The sequence below is a fragment of the Drosophila virilis genome, chromosome X, assembly GCF_030788295.1.
Source record: "Drosophila virilis strain 15010-1051.87 chromosome X, Dvir_AGI_RSII-ME, whole genome shotgun sequence".
In the NCBI taxonomy this organism is placed as follows: Eukaryota; Metazoa; Arthropoda; class Insecta; order Diptera; family Drosophilidae; genus Drosophila; species Drosophila virilis.
The window spans coordinates 5,438,288-5,464,360 of NC_091543.1; the positions used below are offsets into that span (position 1 = coordinate 5,438,288).

At 41.1% G+C, this 26,073-nt stretch overlaps 2 protein-coding genes across 2 annotated transcripts; one reads left to right on the forward strand and one right to left on the reverse strand.

Moving 5' to 3' along the window:
- Positions 1–10,730: 10,730 nt before the first annotated feature.
- Positions 10,731–17,299, forward strand: LOC6633343 (uncharacterized). The gene is made up of 2 exons (XM_032433296.2): positions 10,731–11,872; positions 13,913–17,299. The coding sequence occupies exons 1-2, from the start codon at positions 11,492–11,494 to the stop codon at positions 16,451–16,453; spliced, it is 2,922 nt and encodes a 973-aa protein (XP_032289187.1). The 5' UTR covers positions 10,731–11,491; the 3' UTR covers positions 16,454–17,299.
- A 1,196-nt stretch (positions 17,300–18,495) lies between these two features.
- su(f) (cleavage stimulation factor subunit su(f)) lies at positions 18,496–22,628 on the reverse strand. Its single transcript, XM_015170055.3, has 9 exons — positions 22,389–22,628; positions 22,004–22,326; positions 21,662–21,937; positions 21,255–21,558; positions 20,714–20,905; positions 19,630–20,043; positions 19,346–19,453; positions 18,975–19,287; positions 18,496–18,904 (listed from the first exon to the last, which is right to left on the reverse strand). Exons 1-9 carry the CDS (start codon positions 22,422–22,424, stop codon positions 18,657–18,659), a joined length of 2,214 nt encoding a protein of 737 aa, XP_015025541.1. The 5' UTR covers positions 22,425–22,628; the 3' UTR covers positions 18,496–18,656.
- Between the last annotated feature and the right edge of the window lie 3,445 nt (positions 22,629–26,073).

Genomic DNA, 26,073 nt, shown 5'->3' on the forward strand with positions numbered 1-26,073 from the left:
CCAGTGGGTGGACTGGACTCGGGTCTGGTCTGGTCTGGACTGGTGGGCGGTGGCAACGAAAGATGGGGGCGTGCCGGCCACAAAAGCAAGCAAAAGTTAACAACAGTGTCTAGGCAGCATGACATGTACCAAGTTCGGCTATAACAATAAAAATTGCACGTTACGCTTCGAAGCGAACGGCAGTTGGTTGGCCCAGATGGGCGGGCAGGTGTGTGGGCGTGGCAGGAAATGCACAGCTGGACATGGCATATCAAAAAATATGTATCCTTGCAACAACACCAGCTAATGTTTATGTATAGAGCTGAAAAAGCAGCTGCAATAGGAGCAGCAGTAGAGGAGCAATAGGAGCTGCAGAAGGAGCTGCAATTGGAGCTGCAGGAGAGGAGCAATAGGAGCTGCAGCGGAAAACGAAAACTTTTCGTTGTTATTTTCAACTTAATGAAAATGTAAGACACACAGCCAGGAAGCGCGCTGCAGTCGTATAAAAGTAAGTAGGTCCGGGCTGCTCGGCAGTGTGCACTTACAGATAAAGTGGTCAAGTGCTTATATATTTTTGTATACCCTTTTTTAGGGTATTTTAATCCGGTCATGATATGTGTACCTCATGGCAGGAGACCTCCCATTCAGTATACATAATTAAGATCAGCATTAACAGCCGGGTTTATATAGCCAAGTCCAACTGTTCATTCGTCCGCATGCTTCTATGTGTACTTGTCTCTCAGTCTTAGTATAAATATATTTCTATATTATGTATATCTATATTTCCGTTGTGCGTAGTACTTACGTCAAAACCGGAAAGATCGAACCACTATAACATATAGCTGTCATAGGAACGATCGCTTGAAAAGTTGGTTCTGATATGGAAACCTTTCTCTATAGTCAGATATCTTGACTAAACTTCCATTAGATTCTCATATATATGCGTGATCTAATCAACATCGGATTACTATAAGAAAGATCGGTCTATCATATAAGACAAAATGTTTTGTTTCCAGAGATATTTCAAGAAACTCAGCATTTTCTCTGTTCTCTCATATCTGCAAAGGGGAGATGTCTACAGGGCATTAACTCTTCGGCGTGCCGTAGATAACCTTACACTATCTCGTTATATTATTTTTTTTTGCCATTTCTTAGTTTTTATTTTTTTTTTTTGTAAAAGCCAGCTAGCGTTATGAAAGTTACTTTCAATACCATTCACTGCAAATAAACGCTATGCACTTTTATGGCAAATTCACTTCAACACCCACGCTTAATATATAACATTTTACACAAACTTCAGGCACGTATCATTCACAACAAATTTGCTGACTGCGAGCTGAATGCGGCTGGATGGGGGCAAGGGCAAAGTGCTTGACTATTGCTCATATAATATTTTATGATAGTTCCTATAGCAATTAGGTCTATAGCAATTCCCACAGCAATTGGCAACTTTGCCAACTCTAGCTTTGCTTATTGCTCAGTTCAAAGAGCCAGAATATAAGTCTATAATTGTTAATAATTTGTTTTGTTTTTTTTTTTTTTTTTATAATTAACAATCTGCACACGAAATTTCAGACAACAAAAAAGGACTCTGAGTACACAAGAAATTGTCAAATAATAAAATATTTACATATTCGAGTAAAAACTTAAAGTTTGAATAGTTTTTGAGCATAATTTCATATCTTTTCCGCCAGAAAACAATTGATACCTAAAATGTATATAATATGTGCGTGTGTGTGTGTGTGTGTTAGTGTATGCATGTATGTGTGTATGCATTTATGTATGTATGTATGTATGTTTGTATGTATGTATGTATGTATGTATGTCATCTGATACCAAACGCAGAACTAGCTTATTTTTCGCTGTGCTGCAAATTTAAATAAAACGAATTTTTAGCAAGTGCTCTCCTCCTCGATTCTCAAGAATTCTAGTAGGCTCTGCAGTTTTTCATGCTTAGCTAGTAGTGTAGTATTTTTTTTTTGTTGGTATTTTTGTTTATTGTGTTTTTTTTTTTTTTTTTATAAATACATATGTATATATATATATATATATATATATATGTACGTATGTACATACATATGCATAAGTATGTATGTAAGTATGTATGTATGTTTGTTTGTTTGTATGTTTGTATGTTTGTATGTGTATGTATGTAAGTATGTATGTATGTATGTATGTATGTATGCATGTATGTATGTATGTATGTATGTATGTATGTATGTATGTATGTATGTATGTATGTATGTATGTATGTATGTATGTATGTATGTATGTATGTATGTGTGTATGTATGTATGTATGTATGTATGTATGTATGTATGTATGTATGTATGTATGTATGTTTGTATGTTTGTATGTTTGTATGTTTGTATGTTTGTATGTTTGTATGTTTGTATGTTTTTATGTTTTTATGTTTGTATGTATGTATGTATGTATGTATGTATGTTTGTATGTATGTATGTATGTATGTATGTATGTATGTATGTATGTATGTATGTATGTATGCATGTATGCATGTATGTATGTATGTATGTATGTATGTATGTATGTATGTATGTGTGTATGTATGTATGTATGTATGTATGTGTGTATGTATGTACATATGTACATATTGTGTATGTATGTAGGTATGCATATTTGCATTTATATTTCCATTTATATTTCCGGACTTGTATTCATACATGTTCGCATGCATGGATGTTTTCATATATGCAAAACAAATATGCAAACATGTATGTACAAACAGGCATATAAATCTTACCTCTTGCGGCTTGGTCTGTGCGTTGATCATCAATCAGTCAGTCAGTCAGGACAAACGAGCTTTACATATAGAGATAATAAATGCAAGTTATTTAAAATTCAATAATAATATATATATCTAGAAATGTTTAAATTCAAATTAAATAGATGAAGCACCATTATCATAAATCTTGAAATCCGCTTAAAATTCCAACTAAATTAAAGCATTTGCCAGCGCCGCAGACAGAAAGCACAAACGCTTTAAAATTAAACATATCTAATAAATTGCCCGGCTAGCCGTATAAATTGTTAAATAAATAAATCTAAAAGTTATATAAGCGTGTCGAAATTCGATTTACAGCTGCAATGAACGCGACGGCTGCTCAAAAAAAAAAAAGAAATAAAAAAATAAAAGAAATAAAAATAAAATAGTAAAAAAAAATAAAAACAACAAATCGAAAAACCAAACTGAAACGAAAGCAGAGCGCAGGAAAAATAATATACTAGAAATGGAACTGGCCACAAATAAAACAAGAGGGAATTTAGCCTTATGCTTGACATGACGACCACGGAATACTCTTTTTATATAAAATACAAAAAATAATGACGTTTAGTAAAACGAACTGATTCTTAAAAATATACAAAACGATTCTAGCTTCTTCTTCTTTGGCCACAACAAATTCGATAGTTATCGATGTTTTTAAAAATAGCAGTTGTTATCGAATAAAATGATAATCTTTAAATAGGTAGTTAGTTAGAAGGGGTATTTGGTAGTCTTTTACTTATTTTGAAAAGACTGCAATAGATACAATTCGTTTATTCATATCGATACATATATCGCTCACTTCCATATCGATACATAACTCGCTTGAATCGAATACTTAAGTATTTAATGCACTCTTTAGAATAAGCTCATCTTGCCAATATGAAGCGGGCGTATTCTATATTTCCTTGGCCTAGATCGACGATCGTTTTGATAGAGAAACAGAAGTGCGGACATGCCTAGATTCACTGAGCTCGTATATGTATATATATATATATATATATATTGTCGGTCGTAAAATCTTTCTTCTGCCTGTTACATACATTTGCACAGACACATAATACCCCTTATACCCATTCCCGATGGCTTAAGGGTAGAGCAAGCGAAAAAACAAACTGAACTTTTACATGCAACAGCTCGATTTAACAACTCAATATGGCATGATATAGTGTGCCGATCCGTCTGATTCCAACAATTGAACTTCCCAAGGCGAAAAAAAAACAGCAGCTATACAAAATTGGATCAACATTGCATGGTCGAAAGCTGAGTTGAACAGGGACAGGTTTCTACATTAGTCCAACTTTGCAGCTCGACCCATTTGAATATGTAAACCGGGAACACACGATTTCAAAATACTCTCCACAAAATGAAACTTAAGACCTTTACAGCATATATACGAATGGTTTTTTATTTCAATATGAGATTCGTCTATCGGCGGCTTTGTGCATTTTAATTGCTATTGTCTGCCATTTATATTTCAGTTCTTTTTTTGCGTGTCATATTTTTTGCGCAATTTTTTTTTTTTTCCAACATTTTTCACTCACAACTATTTTGTTTTTGCTTAAACGCTTGGCAAATAAACATCAAAGATTTATTTGTTGTAGTTTTATATGCCCTGTATTCATTGAAAATTGTATTTAGGGTATATTGCGTGTGTGCAAGAGTATGTAACAGGCAGTGGGAAGCTACTCTGCCTGCATAAAGGGTATATATTTTTGATCTGGGCGACGACCTTAGTCGATCTTAATCTGTCCGTCTAACAGTCTGTCATGAGGAAAACCAAAGTGGATAGCGTCTTGGAATTTGAGATATATATTTTGTTATTCCGTACACAGAACGATCTTATAAAATTTAACTCTCTCATTTTAGTAAAATCGATAAATATCGATTGCAGCACTTGATTTTCATAATTGAGAATATTCAACTAAGATAAAGTCTAGGTCCAGGGTAGCTGCTAGTCGCTCCCACGCACACACAGCTCGCTTATTTATGAATTATTTAAACAAACAGCAAATATTCGCATTGTTTCTGTCGGATGTTGAAAATTGATGGATGCGACACTAGCTGTACGAATTACTTTATGTAAATTTCCCGACACAACAACAGAAATCGTTTGGGCATGTTACGAGACATGGAACTACGCGAAAATATTGAATGTATATGGAGAATAAAATTATAAGCATTTAAATCAGTTCAAGCTTTAAAGAGGACATTTTGCCGGGAATGGTAAAGGGTAGAGAAAGATAGGTCCCAGATAAATGGTTGTAATGTACACGAAAAAGGCTTGGGAACTTCTAGATATTGTACGTCTCAGGACTATCGCTAATCATTCAAAAATAATCCAATTCTAACCAAATTTATAACAAATTGAAAGGTCTAACATCACTTTCTCGTATCGAAATATCGGTTGACTTTGTCGGGTACCTCGGGTAAATAATGTCAGATTTTGGAAAGATATTTTGAACACATATATGTATATCGCGACTACCGATAGACATTAAAGGAAGGAAAAGAAAGTGACAACAATTGCAAGTAATTTAACTATTTGTACAAGAAGAAGGAGTCTTAGGAGGACAGGGATTGGATAAGATTACCAAGAACTATCCACTGTTCCGATTGGAGGGAATACGAATATTGGTGGAAAGTGCAATAATACAATAAATAATTAAATATTGTTTTGTTCAAATAGTTAATAAACTTTCCTGCATGTTACTCCAAAGTTAGTTAAAGTACATTTTAAATAGGATACAAAACATCTATCGAAATATGATTATTCTAGAAAAAGTAGCTGAGTAACTAGAATATATATGCAATTCTATTATTTATTCCAAAAACTATCGCTATTTAAGTTAGGAAATAATATAACATATGGAGCAAAAAGATATTTGTTAGCCATGCATTGTCTTCAGAGCATGATCCGCGCAGCAGCTGCGCTGCCAGCCAACTGAAAAGGACACGAGCGTCGCAGCTGTGCAGAAGCCGACAGCAATTCAACACGACTGCGGTGAATTCGCCGTGGTGAGTTGACTGCAATCTGTGAATGATTGCAGCTTACGGTCGTCGGGCGGATGGCAGGGGGCGGCGCCCGATGCGCACGTCGACTGTTGTTGTTGTTGCTGTGGCTGCGGGCTGCTGTCTGGACGGTTGTTTGTCGCGTTGCTGTTGCCGTTGTTGTTGGTGTTGTTGTTGTTGTTGTTGTTGTTGTTGCTTGTTGTTGCCTGTTTGCCGGTGATTGTTTGTCTATTTATATGCTCATTATGTTTTCGCGCTTGTTTTACCAGGCGCAATGTGCGACAACAGCAGCAGCAGCAACAACAACAACCACAACAACAACAACAACAACAACAACAACAGCAACGACGAAAAGAAAAACATCGCGAGTCCTTTGAATAATGTGCGGCCATATATTGTGGCAAGCAGAGATGTGCGGCTTTTGCTGGCAGCTTCCTTGGTTCCTGTCCAAAAGATACAAAAAGATATATAAAAAACAACCCCAACCCTTTTTTGGCACAAGCTCAACCAAGTTTTTTTAATACCCTGTAGACGCAAAAAAGTATTCGAATTAGCGTAACAACTGGCAAAGGGAGACAGCTGCTAATTAATGAATAATTTATCCTTCGAACGATCTCATTCTGGTCGGCTGATATTGGCGCTTGAGTCAGGATATAGTTCCTATATCATTAAAAAATTCATCAGCAATATCTTATCAGTTATTCAGAAACATAGATTTGTAGAACAGATTTTAAAAACATAATGCATATATATGTGCATATTTCTGTGGACAATTGAAACTAGTTGAATTTTAGAAATAATTGTCATTATTGCTAATACATCTTCCAGGCGATACTCTTTCTTAGCTCTCGGGGGCTTAAGCTTTAAAAATCATACAAAATAAAAAAAAACATGTCGCAAATGCATATTTCTGTGGTGAATTGAAAAAAAGTATCATTAAGAAAAACTATCGCTAATGCATCTTCCAGGCGATACGCATTATTGGCCTTAGTATCGCAATAGAGAATTGAATTGGGGAATTTGAATGTGTTTTCTTTGTGCGCAGCTCTACAGCTACCAGGCAACACAATTATTGAGATATACGACAAATTGAGAAGAATTAGGAGTCGACTGCAGGGTATCGGACAGTCGAGTAGATGCTTCTTAAAGAATGCCCCGGACTTGTTGTTAATCTCGTTGTCGCTTACAATCGAACCGCTTGTCAATCACATTATTTTTGTTTTTGTTTTATTTAACTGGACGAATCAGCCATTAGGAAAGACTAATTATACAGTTAGCTGCACAAAGGGCGTGGCAAATCAAAGGGAGTGTAAAAAAATAAAATTTCACACAAAGAATTGATTTACAAAAAGCAAAAAACAAAAACGAAATTTAATGTTATTAAAAAACGCGCAAGAAACGCCGAAATATGTGAAAAGTGCCACACGAAAAAGATAGCAGGGCTGCCGTAGGGGAAAGGGCGGGTGATATGAGCGGGGTGTGCGGGGTGAGTGGGGTGAGTGGGCGAAAGGCGCCGCCGCGCGCGTTTCCTGTCCGCGAGACTTAACGTAGCGAAATGTTTGCGGTTTTACTTCATAAACAATTTGTGCACATATTTCACAAATATGCATCTATATACAAACATACATATATATATATATATGTACATACACACATATGCATATATGTAGCACATATTCATATATATTTATGTGTTTTTTTTTCCCCGCTGTTGTTGTTGTTGTAATATTTCGCCTTGGTCCACTTTGTCATTTTGTTGTTGCCCTTTGTTTGCATTTACCGTTTTATTTGCTGGAATTACAGTTTCTGATGGGACATATCAAAAACCCCCGACGGCCATACTTTTCGTTGGGGCGTATGCTGCTGGGATGGGCGTGGCAGCGGTGCTGCAGGAAAGGGCTTGCGCGTTGTTTGGACGCGTCGCCATTTGCGAAAGGATCAACTTTTTGCTGTGAATATGGCGGAAAGTCAACGTGTCTGCAGCTGAGCGTGTGTGTGTGTGTGTGTGTGTGTGTGTGCGAGCGAGTTTGTCTGTGTGCGTGTGACTGTGCGCATGTATTAGTGGTAGGCAAGGCCAGAGCTTTTGTTGTTGCTGCAGCGCTATGTTTCATGCTTTTAAACATGACCAGCGGCATGTGTGTGTGTGTGTGTGTGTGTGTGTGTGTGTTGCCATATGCGTTTTGTTTATTTACACACACACACACACACACACAGCCATTCACACACAGTTGACAGCGCGAAAGTTGCAGGTAAAGCTCCCTTGGGTCGTGTTTATCTTGCGCTTACGCTGAATATTCCCTTAAACTTCGCTCCAGACATACACTCAGCGAAAAGATGGGCCACAAAATCGCAAATTGAAATAAAAATGAAAATTTTAAATTCTAAAAACATAAATATCAATAATAATAATAATCAAGCACTGAAAAAAAAAGAGATTAAATTCAAGAAAAGCTTGGCTAACTTTTAAGCACCTTCGCATTGATTTAAATAAGACTTTGACTCGATAATTCGATTGTTCTTGAACTAACATAAAATAAAAATATACAAAATATAACAATAAAAAAAAAATAACTGTAAAATTCTATGTTAATGTGGAACATTCAAAACATTATACAATGTTTTGTTTTACTTAATGAACTATTGTTAGCTTAGTTTTTCTCTCAGTGCATACCTTTATGCGTATGAATATACTCTATTAAATGGGGCGTTAAATACTGCACTCTTTGTGCTATAAAATTAAAACTCTACCAAAAATTTATAATGTCTGGCCAAGGGAATAAAGTTGTATTGAAATTAAAATTACAAAAAATTAAGAGCAACATTTTGTTCAGTTTTTGCTCTGCTTTAAAGTTAAGCAGACGACTTTATACCCTGCGTAGAAGACGCAAGGGCATACGAAATTCGACTTGATAAGGCCTGCCTTTATATCATTGCTTTTCAATCGGTTTCTTTTTTTTTATGTCATTGTTTTGCCTTGTTGCAGTTTTTCCGCACAGTTTGGCCCCAAAGCATTTTATTGCCACTGCGCGCTCCGTTTTCATTTTCATGCAATTTGTCTCGGGGCCTAGTTTTTGGGTGGACTCGAAGGGGGCTGGGGGTGCACATTGGAGGCACTCCCCGATTATGAAAATAAAAATATTTGTGACGTGACGTGGCCCAAGCGAGATCATAGCCCTTATTTGGCTCCCAGCAGAATTAATAACTGGCATAGATAGATTTCATATGCATAGACTAGATTTTCACAAGGGAAACTCGCATCAGTTCCAATGCGGTCAACTTTCTCATGGCGATCGCCTGGCGATCGTTTCGTCAAATTGTTGCAACTGGGTCTGCGACTATTTGACCATCTGCTTGAGCTCAGAGCGCTCTAAGAGAGAGAGAGCGAGAGAGAGGGAGAGAGAAAGAAGAGAACACAAGACTGTTGAGTGTTTCGTTAAGTTTGCCAGTTACCATTTCCACTTCTACACACACACACACACACACACACGCATATCTGAGTGTATGCATGTGTGTGGCAAACGAACCTGTCCACTTGTATGTGAAGTGTCCTCATTGTAATTGACCAGGGCTTGACACTGACTTGTTTGACAATGACTTGGCACCTTTTAGCACTGTCATTGTCGACCTCTAAAGCTGCCAAAAATCCACTCTTATTTTGTCTGAGCGCACGCGCGAACAGCTTATCGATTTATAACTGACAGGCTTTTAAAATCGATTAACGATCAATCAACGGTAATTGACAGCTCACATTACAGATGACATAATTAACCCATGTTGCCTCTGATTTTTGGGATCGATTGCCTAACGAATAGAATAAATATTAATAGAATTCTTGAATAAGGTATGCATCTTGCCAAATTACTATCTAAAAACAGATTTAGTCGATTTTACAAAAGGGAACTCTAATGTAATTGGAATAGACAGAACAATCTGGGGTTAAACGATAACCAAAAACTTGTAAATTACTATGAATATTTTAAAAAGCGTTTAAATTGCTTAATGAGTTAATAAGAAAATGAATAAAAACAAAGCATTACATAGCTAATTAGTTGTATTGCCAAAGAACTCAAATATGTAGATGGGCGCCTTAACGCCCTCATGCTAATTAACAGTCTGGACTGTGGCTGTTGCTAACATAGCTATGTTAAATGTGCATACTCAAGCATTAGAATATTCTCGTGCCGGCTTTGCCAGCCCTGGTCCCGTTACAAATGACGTTTTCATATAAACACAAGCGGCCAACAAAGAACGGAGGAAGTAAAACGAGTTAAGCTTCAAAGAATTGGCCAAGACGGCGGCAACAATGAAGTTTGTTAATGTGTGTAAATGTAAATTGCTGCTCCGGTTCCCAAGGCACACACACACACACATGCACATGCAGGCACACACACATACACTCGCAAACACGTGAGAGCTGTGCGCGCAGACGCAAAGTGGCTTCAATTGTTTTGAGCCCTGCTTCTCAGCTGTTGCGTTGTCATGTTTACGTTTTTCCCATACCCTATACATTTACCATTGCGCATAGGTAAGCAAGGGTATGCTGGTTATGTGCAGCCAGCAGAAATCAAATTATTATTATATTATTTATATACCGAACTCTTGTTATATGGAAGCACATACGCTTAAGTATAAAGAGGAGTATCCGACTGAATTTTCGTCAATCTTGAGATTATAAGAATTATACCAAATTATCGATAGCTCCCTCCCCTGATATCGATAAATATCGATTTTATTCCTAAGCTTTTCAATTATATCTCATAGATTATATGAACTAGAAAGAACACAATTGGCTGACAGCTATTTTCTAGTATTGCACATACGGAATTATAAATCAGATATACATATGTATATTGGTCATGATATTTAATATTTGCCACATTGACAAAAATGTCTGCCAATTGAGTCTAAAGTTCCAATCTCATAAGCAAAACATTAAGAAAATCTGTAAAAACAAACTAAACGCAGACGAACGCCTAAATAAACCGATAAAGGAATCAAATGTAAGAAATAAAGCATAAGCAGAGGGTATTTAGCAGTCGGTCAGTCGCTTACTTCTTGTCTAGTTAGAGGCTGAAAGAGTGACAGAAAAAACAAGGGTATTTAGCAGTCGGGCAATCGCTTACATGTTAACAAGTTACTTTTACCTGTTGCCCAGACACACACACACACAAACACACACACAAACACATGAACACACACACAGAGACAAACGGCAATTGCAAAGAGAAAACGCAAAGCAAAACGGGCAACAAGCAAAGCGAACCAAACCAAATGCCAAGCATGTTGTTGTTGTTGTTGTTGTTGTTGTTGTTGTTGTTGTTGTTGTTGCTGCTGTTGTTTATTGTTGCCCAGCGACAAAGAATGGCGTGTATGAACGGGCGTGCGTGTGTGTCTGCACGCCTACGTATGTGTGTGTGTGTGTGTGTGTGTGAGCATGTGTATGTGTGCTTGTTTGTCTGCCTGTGGATGGCCCGCAACGGGTTTGATGGCCCCGCGCACAACGACTCCGACTTCGAGTCGGGCTCTTTGGCTCTTTGGCTGTTTGGCTCTTGTCATTTTTCACAACGTCACAAGCCAAGAAGCTGCGCAGTCGCACAATTGGGCTAAAAGGCTAAGTAACAAGTGCGCCGAATTGTGAGCTCTGCTTAAAAAGTGACAGTAAATAGAACAACAACAACAACAACAGAAGAAGTGAAACAACAACAAAGGGTCAGCCGAATGACACCAGCAATAGTTACGGCAGCTGGACCCACGGGGGGGCCAGTCACAGCCGAGGAGATGCGTCAGAGATGCGGCACCGTCTACACATGGAACTGTGCCGGCGAGCTTTATGGCATCGAGTGCGAGCTGTGCGAGGAGCGGCCCCTCTGCGCCCTGGACGAGTTCGCCGAGCATATGGAGCTGTGGCATTCCGATTGGCAGCAGTCGCCCGTCGACGAGCTAATGCTGGAGGTCTTGGCCGAGCAGTCCAGCGGCGGCGAGGTCAACGAACTCAAGCAGCAGCTGGTCCAAGAGCTGAATGCCCTCGACGCAGCCCATCAGAGCCAACATCTGACCGAAACGCTGCAGCTCAATAATCGCATCAAGTACGATCTGAACGTAAGTAGGCAAACATATGGCAGCTATATCGCATCTATATATACATATATATATACCCTATACTTCACTACGAAGGTGTTAAAAAGTAACATCCATAAACAAAATACCCTAAAGAAAGTTGGAAAAACCCAACTGAAAAGAAATTGAAATATTCTAACAGATAGCCTCAGCCTTGGCTAAGCCTGACTTTCAGCGTCCCTGCTGCTTCTTCTTCCCTTTGAGCCCACAATATTTGTGGAAAAAGCATTCTTGCATAACTCGGGTGTTTCTGGTCCGAACTTGATGAAATTTTCAGGGCTTAAATATAGCATTAGAATGCGTGTAGATACTTGGGCACCAGACTATACGTCTTATACATTTTGGTGCAGTGAAAGCGGAAAAAAGCTTACAAAAATATGTTATATTCTGGAGTAAAGTATATCTCAAAAGAAACTGCATTCGAAATTTTATCTATTATCTTCAGCTCTCATTAGCTTTGATGTATGCTCAAAATACAGTATATCTATAGAGATAATTATTGTTATAATAAAAACAGAGCGTGTTATCGCTGACCTGATATAAGCTCGATTTTCTCTCGCACCCAGAAGATCTCTATACAAAATTTCAAGTGAACAGCTCGTAAAGTTCCTGAGTTACGACGAACAGGAACTCTGCCTAGGTAGATAGATCACTGCTGATCCAGATCAAGATTATAAACCCCCTAAAATACGTGCGTCAGAATGGAATGTCATAAAAATGAACTATTAGAAATCAAAGCACATTAAAGTAAAAAGAATATTTAAAAAAAAAAACACTCGTAAACAAACACGAATTTGGTCAGAAGAGCAATACATATAAAGAACCGACTGCGTAATACTCTTCCAGTATTGTGACTCGGTCTTAATAGAAGCCCATCAATATTTTTTATTCCAAACTTGTTTCGTCCAGCTCTAGAACTCACGCACATATAGATCCGTCCAAATTGACACGCCCACAAAACTAATATACTCCTTTCAAGTCGAAGCAAAAGGTGACATAATTCCCAAAATTACAGCAGATATTGAATTTCGTGAAAGATAATAAAGAAACGGAACATGAAAAAAAGAAATCAGAAAAGCTTACAAAAATACAAAAGAAGAAAAATTTAACTGCGGACTGCCGAATATAAAATACTCTTTCATACAAAAGTGAGTTACACGAAGGTCTTCTTTTATGAAAGTGAGAAAAGGAGAGGGAGATATAAATATATATTTTTATGGGATTTCTGAGATCAACTTCAATGCGTTGCAAATTGCGTATCAAAATCATCATACCCTCCTTTTAAGGGTATAACAATGGAGCAGGAATATTAGAAAGTTGAAAGAAAAAAGACACAAACAAACAAAGTGGTTGCCGCAGAAACCTCTCGGCTGTGCAAAATGCTGCGTAATAAATGGATTTCTTTCATTCTTTTTCTCGACCTTGAATAATGTCTTTCATCGAAAATCCCATAAATCAAAATTTTTAACTGGTGGCAACAATGGGCGTGGCAAAGCAAAAAATCGCTAAGAAAAAGAATCGTGAATACGTGTGTGTGTGTGTGTTTTGATAATAAAATAAAAGTTATTTATAAAAATAAATAGAAATCAAACCAAATATCGTAAGCAATAATAATACAAAGTTTTGTAAAATCGAAAGCTTCAATTCCACTCGCACACGTGAAAAATAGGCGAAAATCGTTTAAGTGCAATACATTTTTTTACCAACCGATTGGCTGCAAACTAATTTTCACAAATCTTAGTGAAAATGCATGTGAAAGGAATTTCACGCATTTCGGAAAATCACCAATCTGAGTGGAAAATGGAAGTTGCTTGAAACTATTCTGGCGCAAGTTGTGAATTGAAACGAAACTCATTTTTGAAGACTTTTAGTTAACGCGATTTCGGTTAGATTTAATAGTTAAACGGGTGGAAAATGAGTGAAAAAGTGAAGGAAAATGCTTGCCCGGTCAAAGTCAGACTTTTTTACAGATTTGTTCATTCGGCTTATTAATTGATGCGCATTCCCTTCCGTCTTTCTCAGAGGCCACTGCCAGATGTGGAGCCCCAGAAGCTGACCAGCGAGCACGTCCAGCACCTGATCGAGCTGTATCAGGCGCATCCGCGCCTCTGGGATCAGTCGCATCCCGAATTCCGGGACGTGGACCGCGGCCGTGAATCGTGGCAGCAGATAACAGACGCCTGGAGCGCCCACTGCGGCCGGAGCTTCAGTGTGACAGATGTACGGATACGCATCTCGACGCTGTGCCAGCGATTCCTAAAGCAGCGCGAACGCGTGGCCGCCGAGGGCGAGCTGGAGGAGAGCATCAAGTTCGTGCACTACGACCAGCTCAGATTTCTGTGCGCGCAGCAGTCACTGCTGAAGCGGCAGGAGCACTATGCGCACGAGAACCGCAAGCTGCTGGAGCTCTACGAGCACTATCCGATCCTCTGGCACAATGCCCACAAGCGGCTGCGCTGCGCCGAGACGGTGCGCCAGCGGCACGAGGCGCATCGCGGACTCCAGCTGGCGCTGCGCATGTGCGGCGTCAAGCTCTCCGGGCTGGCCATACAGCGGCGGCTGCAGTCGCTGCGGAAGAGATATCGGCTGGAGAAGATTCGGTATCTGCACAGCGTGGTGGAGGGCAAGCAGGCGGAGTTTGTGTCCGGTTTTGAGCACTATGCGGAAATGGAGTTCCTGCACAAGCATATCGATCCGTATGTGTGCGCCAGCTGTGGCAAGATCTTCGAGAATCTGGTCAGTCATCAGGCGCATGTGCAGGGCAACTGCGAGGAGCAGGCGCTGGCGGGCCAGGAAACGGTTCACGAAACGGATGCGACTGTGGGTGAGCTGATGGCGCTCGTGGAGATGGAGCATGAGGTGGAGGTGGAGGTGGAGGCGGAGGCGGAGGTGGAGGTGGAACCAAAGGAACAGCTGGCAACGGAACACACGGACGAGCTGCCAGAGGAGCACACGGAGCTGTTGGAGCCGGAGCCGGAGCCAGAGCAGGCGCAAACGGAGGCAGAGATCGTGGCGGAAGTGGAGTCACAAGCCCAGCCGGCGGATGAGATAACCACGCGGCTGCACAGTTTAGCCACCGCCTGCGCCGAGGACGTGCAGCCGACAGCGGTCGGCGCCGGCGAAGATCTGACGGAGACCTCCTCCGAGGGCAGCCTGTCGCCGGGCGTACAGCTGCGCATGCGGCTCAGCCTGGATCTGACGCACCGGCTCATCGAACTATACCAAGAGCAGCCGCATCTCTGGGATCCCAATCACCTGGACTATCACGATCGCCAGCTGCGGCGCCAGGCCTGGCACGGCATTGCCGCCGAGCTGAACGCCTATGCCGGCTGCCCGGGCCGCTTCGGCTGGCAGATGCTGCACCGCAAGCTCACGGACTACATCAAGTACTATCGCAGGGAACGGCAGCGGGAGGCTCTGGCCGTCGAGGGCAGCGGCGTGGGCACACGCTGGGGCTTCTACGAGGCATTCAGTTTCCTGGACGACGTGGTGCCCATCAATTGTGTGCTCCAGAAATCGCTGCAGCAGCGCGACAGCAATCTAAAGATCATACAGGTCTACCAGAGCTACGAGCAGCTCTGGTGCACTCAGCATCCGGACTACACCAAGCGCAAGCAGCGCTTGCGGCACCTGGAATCGCTGTGCACCCGCCTCCAGGAGGAGTGCAATCTGCAGATCAGCGTGGAGCGTCTCAAGAGCCGCCTCATCGAGTTCCGCTGCCAATATCGACAGTGCAAGGAGGCGCGCCAGGCGGCCCTCAGACGCGGCGAGGACTGGCAGCCCAGCTACGAGTACTATGTGCCGCTGCAATTTCTGGAGCTGCACATCTCGCCCTTCGGCTGTGGCCACTGCTCGGCCAGCTTCAAGCGACGCAGCGACTATTTGCGCCATCAGCGCAATGTGCACGCGGAGCAGCTGCAGCAGGAACAGGAGCAGGAGCAGGAGCAGGGGCAGGAGCAGCAGTCACAGACGCTGCCGCGTCAGCGTCGTCGCGGCAGATCGAACCAGAGCCAGAGCGTTGGCCAAAATCCGCTCGAGCACATCTGCCACATCTGCGCAATGAAGTTCTCGCTGCGCAGCAGCCTCCAGGCCCATCTGCGGCGGCATCTGGGCCAGCGCACGCATGCGTGCAGCGACTGCCCCAAGAAGTTCTTCAACTCGACCGCGCTCCAGGTGCATCGGCGCAGCCACACCAAGGAGCTGCCCTACGTGTGCGAGCACTGTGCCCGGGGATTCGTGAATGCCAGCAAACTGAATCAGCATGTCAAGCGGCACACGGAGAAGCGCGATCATCCGTGCAGTCGCTGCGACAAGGCCTTCTATACGGCCCACGAGCGAGATCGCCATATGCGCGCCCATCTCAATATCCGGGACAAAGTGTGCCCGTATTGTGCGCGCGCCTTTGTCGTGGGCAGCGCCTACTACGCCCACCTCAACCTGCATCGGGGCGAGAAGCGCTACAGCTGCTCCGGCTGTGGCCAGAGATTCGCCCAGTATGCGGGTCTCTACAAGCATCGCAAGCGCTGCTCGGCCATTCAGTCGAAGGAACTGAAGGAGAAGTGAATGCCCGTAACACTCATTCACTCGCATTTCATTCATTCAACCGATTCCATTTATATCACATCACAGACATAACTTATCCTTTATGCTCTATTAGTGCAATTTTAGTTTTAGTTCCTGTTTTATTACTCATTCGTTTATTCATTTGCAATGAATACCTTTAACACTCACTCGCATTCACTTGCCCATATTCATGCATTCAACCCATTCCACTCACATTCAATTTACTTATTACTTTTCTGCTCTTTTAGTGCAATTTTAGTTTTAGTTCCTGTTTTATTACTCATTCGTTTATTCATTTGCAATGAATACCTTTAACACTCACTCGCATTCACTTGTCCATATTCATGCATTCAACCCATTCCACTCACATTCCATTTACTTATTACTTTTCTGCTCTTTTAGTGCAATTTTAATTTTAGTTCCTGTTTTATTACTCATTCGTTTATTCATTTGCAATGAATACCTTTAACACTCACTCGCATTCACTTGTCCATATTCATGCATTCAACCCATTCCACTCACATTCCATTTACTTATATCTTTTCTGCACTTTTAGTGCAATTTTAGTTTTAGTTTCTGTTTATTACTCATTCGTTTATTCACTCGCTTATTCATTTGCAATGAATACCTTTAACACTCACTCGCATTCATTTGGCCATACTCACTTCATTAAGCCCATTCCACTCACATTCCATTTAGTTGTATTTTTTATTATCTTTTAGTTCAATTTTAGTTTTAGTTCCTGTTTTATTACTCATTCATTTATTCGTTTATTGCATTCACACATTCATTCATTCATTCATTTGACATTTAGCTACAATAAATGATTTCTTTAGTGTTATTTGAGTTATTCGTTTTTGTTGAAATTGCTGTTTGATTACCTATTTGATTCATTTGTTTATTCACTTGCACTCATTTGAAAGAGAAATTGTTTAATTCTAAGAATCAATCTAAACACAAATGTTTTACTTGAGCACTCCCTTCGGTTTTCTATGCATTCACTTATTCGTAAAATTTATGAGTTATTTGTACATTTGTTTTACTATTTATTCACTTGTATTCGCTTGTTACACATTTAATTTATGATATGATTTAGTAAAGCATTCACATTATTAACATGATTTGGAGTTCTGTCATATCCCTGGCATACAAATATTCGTGCACTCAATTGTATTCATTCATTCACAAACTTATTCAAAAAGTAATGCACTAATATTATTTTTTTATTTCTTTCCCCATGCTCTTGATCATATTTTTCAATCCCAATACTCGATTCTGAGCCAAGCTCTAGCATTATCTAGCATTATGACTGCATTCGCAAAAAAGTGTGGCAACTTTTTAAAAAATCATAATATCTTCAACTATTCGAAATAAATTCATTTTGATAATATAGTATTTCTTTCCGCGTTTGCTATGTTCTTGAGATTCTTAATCATGGCTTATTCTCGAGAAACGAATGTATATTTCAAGCGTAGATACACTTGAAGATGCTTATTGTATTATTCCTCTCCCACTCTTGTCCGAACAAAACGTTAACGAATGCAACACAAAGCAGAAGAGTGATTGAAATAATGTTTTCATTCGTAAATCATTTTACGGGCAGAGATAGGCAAAGATACATGAAAGTTCCTTACTAAGTATTTTGTCTTCTTTCTTTTTGCTGAATTCGTAAACGCTTTACTGGCAAAACACAAATATTTAGATACACTCTCAAATTTGTTACCTTTACAATGTTTTACTAGAAGTTTTCCTATCTCTCTCTTTCTCTCATTCTCTATTTTCCTTTCGATAGAGGAAGCACTGCTTTTGCGATTCTTCTTCATACAACATTTTTAAACGTTTTATTGGCCGGGCAATTTTTGAAACTGAATGAGCTCTTCCTTATCTTATTTAAACTTGTATTAATTAAGAACCAACTATTTTTGTTGAGTAGGTGCAAAAAATGAGGCAAGCTCAATGGATAAATAGAAATATGTTTATTCAAGATTTAAAATATTTCCTCTGTGCTTATGACTCTTTCGAGGCTGAGACAAGAATAAATATTTTACTGTTTGTTGTATATTTGCTTTAATTCTTAATCAGTTACGACTATGGTTGCTATTGTACTTAAAATTGTAAGATTGAAAATGTAAATTTTTGTTGTAGTTGAGGGGCGTGTGTTAAAAAAAAAATTGCTATAAAAATAATTGCCAATTGGGCCAACTCAATTGGACTTGGCGAATCGCTTGAGCTGTCGCAGGCGATAAATATCATTGGTGGGCGGCGCCGAGGTCTGCAGCTCATCATCGCTGTCATCGCCGCCGGGCAACAGGCGGCGTCGTCTTGGCGCCATGGACGTAACACTGTGCTGCACGCCCGTATACGTGCTGGTGTCCACGATCCAGTGCACCGATTTGGCCAGATCGAATATCTTGGGCGTCAGATCGTTGTCGCCATTCGGCTGTGGCGCAGCTGTAAAACGGAACACAAAATATACATGATACACAGCTGTGTCATATCTGGGGGCTGGGTGACGACTTACACTCTGGCAAGTTGAGACGCATAAAGATGTCAAAGAGCAGTTCCACGCTGACAAAGGGACCGCGAAAGCTATTCGGCGGCGGCAGTGCGGCGCAAAGTGCAGCCAGTGCCGGTGGCTGTGGAAAGACGCCGCCGGCCAGCGGATGGGCGCCCGGATGGGCGCATGAGCGCGGCTTAAACGGTATCATTTGCGAGAAATCCGGACGTGGCAGCGGCTGTGTCGCCTCCCCATCCGTCTCGTTCTCGTTGTTATTGTTGTGACTATTCGCACCGCCGCTGGCGCCGCCCACCTTATTCAGTATGATGCCCACGTTCTGCAAATGGCATAAGTAATTATTCTTAGCTGAGGCATATTTTTGTAGTTAACCTCACCTCGGCATAGCCAATGGACTTGAGCTCGGTGCTGGTGCAGGGATATAGATCCAGGAACTTGTAGCGATCCACTAGCTGTGCGGTCTCCTTGCCCTCGTACTCTTTGAGCTGCAAATTGAAGAGTATTAGGCTCAGAAGTTTCATAATGATAAGGGAAATAATGATACTAGTACTTTAACCTTTTCATATTAATATTAAATGCTTACTGCAAACATTATTTTTTGATTCTAGCTATTAAACTGACATTTCCCTGAGATCGAGGCGCTCATAGTTGTTATACTCACATTTTCAAAGACCGCACTGCGCCTTCGCTCCACTTTGACAATGCTCGATAGGTCGCCAATGTTGGACTCGAACTCAAGGAAGCGATTCCAGACCTCCACGCTTTTGTGCGGCGAGAGGCCGCCCGAGCTTAAGACGCGCTCAAAGAGCACACGCGTGTTGTTGTCCTCGTTCAAGTGCGAGAGGTAGTCGATATAGCACATGACGTACTCGGGACTGCCGCCGAAACGCTTTAGGCCCAGTTCGAAAATACGAAATGCAATCTCCTTGTCCTTGGAACAGTAATACTCCATTAAAGCGGCCGCCACAAAGATGTGATAACGCGAACGCACATCCTCGCGCGCCTTCTTAAAAATGCCACGCGCGGACTTGATGCCCTCAGCGCGACGAGCGAACTTCATGTACTGCACGTATACCTGGAGGGCGACAGGTGAGTAATTAAAAAAAGTAATTTAAAAGCTTTTATTTGTTAAATACAAAATATTGTTCAAATCGTTGACATATTGCGATATTAAGGACAATGTCGCGAAGGACTCTTAGTCGTAGAAATCATAGCTAATGGCAACTAGTTTAAAACTCTAAATGAATATTTCGTGCACATTGATTTTCCCCCATATTCCACTGCTGTGAGTGAAGTGACTTTTCACATAAAGCTGAATTATACAAACACAAGCTGTGCCATCCATTTTTCCCACTCAATAGATAGATCGATTCTATGAAAACCAAAAGATTCGCATACTTCTCAAGTCTGAATTGATTTTGAGATTAAGCTTTAACGAGGTGTCCCAATCTATATGCTTACTATCAAATATTTACAATATAAAATATATGCCCATTATTAGCCTATAACTATTATATTCATAGCCAAGGTAAATGCGTGACATAAGCTAAAGATGATGTGGTCAGTTAATGATGTCGCATGCACGTTCAAAGATTAAATATAAAATAATATAAATATCTAAGAGTCGAACAAAGAAACAGCTAGTCTATGACTATATGTCAAAACCTATTCTATTCTAACTTATAATTACAAACGTATAGTCAGCTATCGGAAGGCATTCAAGCTGGAAGATTGTGTTGGCTTACCAGCGTAGGATCTATGTCGGGCAGGGTGAGCAGCTTGTTGTACATGCTGTGGACCTTCTCGTACTTGAGGCGGCCCTCCTCGAAGTCCGCGTAGGCGAAGTAGAGCAGCGCATTGCGATTGAGTACACCGTTGATGGAGCGTTCCAGTATGTTGGCGCATTCGTCTGCAAAGATTTTAGCTGCTTGCACATCCTGCAGAAAGAGGGGTTCGAGAAATGTTTAATTGATTTATATGTCATAGGCAGATGTGTGTTGGTTATTTTGTACAGTTTTACTGGGCTGGGGCGGGACGGTTGTGGTCGAGTAAAACGCGTGCGGCCAGTGCCAAGGGCAACGCGGCAAGTGCGAGCAAGTGAGGAGGCCAACATTTCCGGCTGTCACGTGCCGCTTTACCCAAGGGGCGACACTTCACAAGTAGCAACAACAAGAGACAGAATTTTGATTTTGCTGGCATTGATATATAAGTTTCTATTTGCAACATTGCGACAAATTGCGGCAGCTGTTGATTTTGGTTTGTGTGTTTTTGAATACGACTACGCACGCCTTTCTCGGTGAGAACGCGCGCACTGGTGTCCAGGAACTGCGATGCCTGATGCCAAACGGCCGGATGATGCGTCAAAACCAGCAGGCACTGCTCCGTGGCAAACATGACGCGACGTGTGACCAGCGCCGTGTCCTCTGTGCGCAATGGATTCGATTTTTCGTAGGTAATGAAACGTTTCCACAGCTCCACCTGTTTGGTCTCCTCTTTGGTCAGCGTGGGCGGCACAGCGGGCAGGTTTCGATTAAGGCCCTTTGTATGATACTCCAGCTCCTTGGCCACGCGACGTGCATTCATATAATCCCTATGCAAACACATGGAATATAAGAGATTGGGTTTGGGCATTACGATTGAGGCCTTGGCAAGACATATATATATATTAGGGAACTGAAAGCATCAACACGCACTTGGAACGCTCCAGACTCATTTTCTCCGATATTATGGGATTTATGTTCTGCTCAAAGGCAATGTAATCCTTCCACAGCTGCTCAATGCCCACTATGGGCGTCACCACCGCCTTCTGATAGACACGCCGGACGGCTGTAATCTTTTGATTCTCCGCATAGTTGCCCACTGCTTCGACGCCGCGCAAGAAATAAATATAATCCTGCCAGATGCTAAACGAATGCAAATCCATGCCAATCTTCTCCAGCGCAAAGTCATACGCTTGGGCCATCTTCTCTCTGTCAAGGAATACAGCAGGGATTAGCTGTTGAATATTGGATTCGCAATGCTGCGTGGTCACTTACTTGTGCGTGCTAAGGCCCGCCTTGGTCTCCTTTACATAGGTCAGGTAGAGCTTCCACAGATCAATATTGAGGATTTTGACCAGACAACGCTGAAATAGCTTCTCGACGCGCTCATAGTAACGGCTACGCATCTCCATCTCAATATAGAGCTTCCAGTAGCGAGCCGTTGTCGGAAACACATTCACCAGGGACTCGTACAGGCTGCGCACCTCGTGAATGGGCCGTGTCTGCGCCTCGCGCAGCATCACCGACCACGACTCGATGTCATATGGACGCAGTTCGACGACCTGTTGGGCGCGCACCAAGCGCTCCATGCCCCATTCCTGCATAGATGGGTGCTGCATTAGTCAAACGACTTATTTATTATATATTTCTTGCCACTTACTATATCAATTTTGATCAGATCCCTTGCGGATGTCATTGCGGTAGTTGTCGTTGCCGGCGTATTGGTATTTAATTTATTTAATGCGGCCACGGTTGCTTTTGATTAGCGTACACACTGCAGCAATTTGTTTAAGTAAAATTAAATAAATAGTTTCAATATTTCATATTTCCCCTAAAGAAATATGACAAAATTGTCTACAATAAATAAAATGCGGCTTTACAACAGTGTTGTTCACAACAGTGTTGTGAAGTACAGTTTTTAACTAGTTCAGGCTGCGAACTACAATTTGCAGTACTAACAAAATAATTTAATTAAATTATCGGAATGTTGCGGAATGAAATAAAAAAAAAACAACTTTATTTTTAATGAAAACATGCTCAATATAAGAAACATATTGAATACATTTCTAAACGAAGCAAATAATCACATGAAACGTATATCATATATTTTTAAAATTATCTGAACTTCAAAAACGCGGATAGCTTCACGAACGGTTCATTTAGCTCACGAAGCAGAACACAAGTGCGCAATATATCGATAGCTGCAGTACAACTCACGATTGTTTTTTAATCCCGATAGTTTTTGAAAGTTCACAATTTGAAAAAAAGAAAATGCTAAGTTATTACAAGATAATAAGCTATATATACAGTATATATGCTGCACTCTGTAAAATATATATGGAGCAGTTTTGTACCACAAGACATTTTGCTTAACATGCTAATTTACAGGTTCACCAATATAATCGCGTTCGGACAGCAGCTTGTTGCATTCGCTATTTGGCGGTTACAATAGCTAAGCGATGGAAATTATGCTAAGCAAATATATCGATTGGCATACAGCCTGGAAGTGTATCGATTTCCAGCGATGCATCGAAATGAATATATCAAATAACAAAACCAAACGAAACAATCAAGCGTGGCAATCAAACGAAACGAAACGCATTAAACAGCAGGCAGACAAGTGTATTGTAAAAGAACATTAATAAGAATACCAGCATAAATAAAACGTGCATTCGGCGTTGCTGTCTCAGGCAAAGCATGTGATAAAGGCGAAAAAAACAAACAAATAAATAAAGTAAAAAACTTGTGTCCCAATGGCAAGTGACAGTTTTAACTGCCAAAAGGAGTGAGAGTGAAAAAGCAGCGACACACAAACACACACACGCGCGCGGCCACACACGGATAGGACCAGCTGTTGTGTTGAACAACGGCAAAAGAGGTTAATATTAGCGGTACATTTGTTTGCTTGATCAACAATCAATACGCATTTTATTTGTTTCGCCATTATTTGCACTGCATGTGTTGACATACACGGCAAATTTTATGTGCTTGTTTTCTTCTTTTTTTTTTGTTTGCCATTTTTAAATGAATATGAATTAATTATTCAGTGGCTGCCATTTAGCATCTGTGCCAAGTCTGAAGCGAGTGGCGGCCGCTGCCCGTTTCCTGAAGTATTTGTCTGTGCGTACTTGTTGTTGTTGCTTTTGTTTGTGTTTGTTGGTGTTGGTGTGGCTGATTCCTGCGTAGCGGCAGCAGTTTATTGACCGTGCTATGTAGAAAAGTTACACTTAAATTGTATACACATACACTGTGTTTCTGCGTGTGTGTAAGTGATAAGGCATAATAAGTGTGTCACACAGACGTGCGGCGACAACAACAAGTAAAACACGGCGGCTTTTGTGTCAAAGTGGAGCGAAAACCTTTTGCTGATTGTGATTGTATTTGCTTATAATGTAATGCAAGCCAGAATGTCCGTGAGTGTTTGCTTGTGTGCGTTGTTTGTGTGAAAGCGAAAAGCTCACGTATGTGTGTCAAATACACACACACACACGCACACATGCCAGCTAGCTGTCAGTGTCATTTGACGAAACAATCGCCTGCTCGCTCGCACACGCGCTCTTGCCCGCTAGCCCCTACTCGCTCTAATGCTCGCTATTTGCACATGATGACAACAACTCTTAACGGTTGTTTTTAATTGTGTGCATAGTTTTAAAGCCATTTAAGTGGGCCGTCGCTGCGCGCATTGCCTACATTCCGGCGCACCGCACGCAAACATAGATGCATATGCATGCATGTGTGTGTGTGTGTGTGTGTGTGTGTGTGTATATGTGCATGTATGCATGTGCTCCCCCTCCGCCAGTTGCTTGTCTTTCAGCTGCTTGCGAGCAAATAAGCATGGCAATTACTTGAAATGGATACTGCTACGCACACACACACACACACACACGCACACACACACACACACACACACACACACACATATGTAGCGACTGCCTGCGTATTTGTGCTAATGAGGTTGATTTTCTTGTGAAATTTTTATTAACTATTTATACTCACATCAAATGCAGGACTTGCCATCGGGCAGGCAACAGGGGCCCCCCCCCCCTCTTTCCACTTTCCCTGTCCATTGTTTCCATCCCCTTTGACAGAGGGAAGGCAGCTCAAATTGCAGTTTTAATGGGTCTTCTGAAGCAATTACTCATAAAATTTCCGCTAAGTAAAATGGCGCTGATTTGCGGTAAATTAATGAGCAGGTAGACCGTTATGCAGGGAATGGGCACACCTGGCGCATCGACTGATTGATTAACAAATCGCCACCGAACACATTCAGCGGCAACATTGTCCATTTCCATTTGATATATTCCATGTCCTCCATTTGCGTCCGACTGTTAGATATTGGATTGCATGTCTTTGTATCATCATCAGAACTCGAAATTAATCATCCGCCCGCCCCACAATTCCATATGCCATACAAACTCTTGACGAATGTGCCTGCATATCAATCTCAATTGGCATATTGGCATATCAATAATGCAACAAATTATGAACAGCTTTTCGTAATGCCTTTTTAATGCTTATCCAACTCGACAACGTTAAGCCCTACGGCACTTGCCTAACATAAGTGGCAAAGCGCTTGTCAAGGTCGCGCTGTTAAAGTGACGCAGTTAATGTTAATGTTAAAGTGGCTCATTTATCATAAACAGGATAAACTGCGCAGCGCTGCTCAAGGTCAGGCTATTAAAGAGACGCTTTTTATATAACTGTAACATTAGTTGCTCATTAGAGCTCTTAAGACAGTCCTCATCTTGCGCATGACGCTGTTAATGCTTAAGCAGCATTTGCAGACAAGTTAATAGTTAAAGAACTACTTAAACGAGCATTCGTATTAACAAGACAACTTTAAGCCACATTCATAGTTAGTTTATGCAGTCATATGAGAGCTTTAAAATGCCTGTGTAAGTGACGCAGCGTAACATGGCATTAACATTACTGTTAAAGTCGCACTGTGAAGTGAACGCTGCTATTGTAAATGTGATTAATAACTAATAACATGGCGTTAACATGACTGTTAAGTTCGAGCTGTTAATGTGACACTGTTATCGTAAATGCGAATAATGACTCTTGAGATAACGTAACATTAGCTGTTAAGTGTGCGCTGTTAATGTGACGCTGTTAATGCGACACTGAAGCGCACATACTCAATGCGTGCAGGAAGTAAAATATATCCATTAATTAAAACCTATCAGAACGCACATTTATATAAATGTTGACACAAGGCCCCATGAAGACCCGAAACCGAACGTTCTTTCCAATTATAACGCATGCACACACATATGTTTATGTATATATGTGTGGAATCTGCCTTTAAATTGTAATTAGAGACTGTTTTGAAATGCCAAATGGAA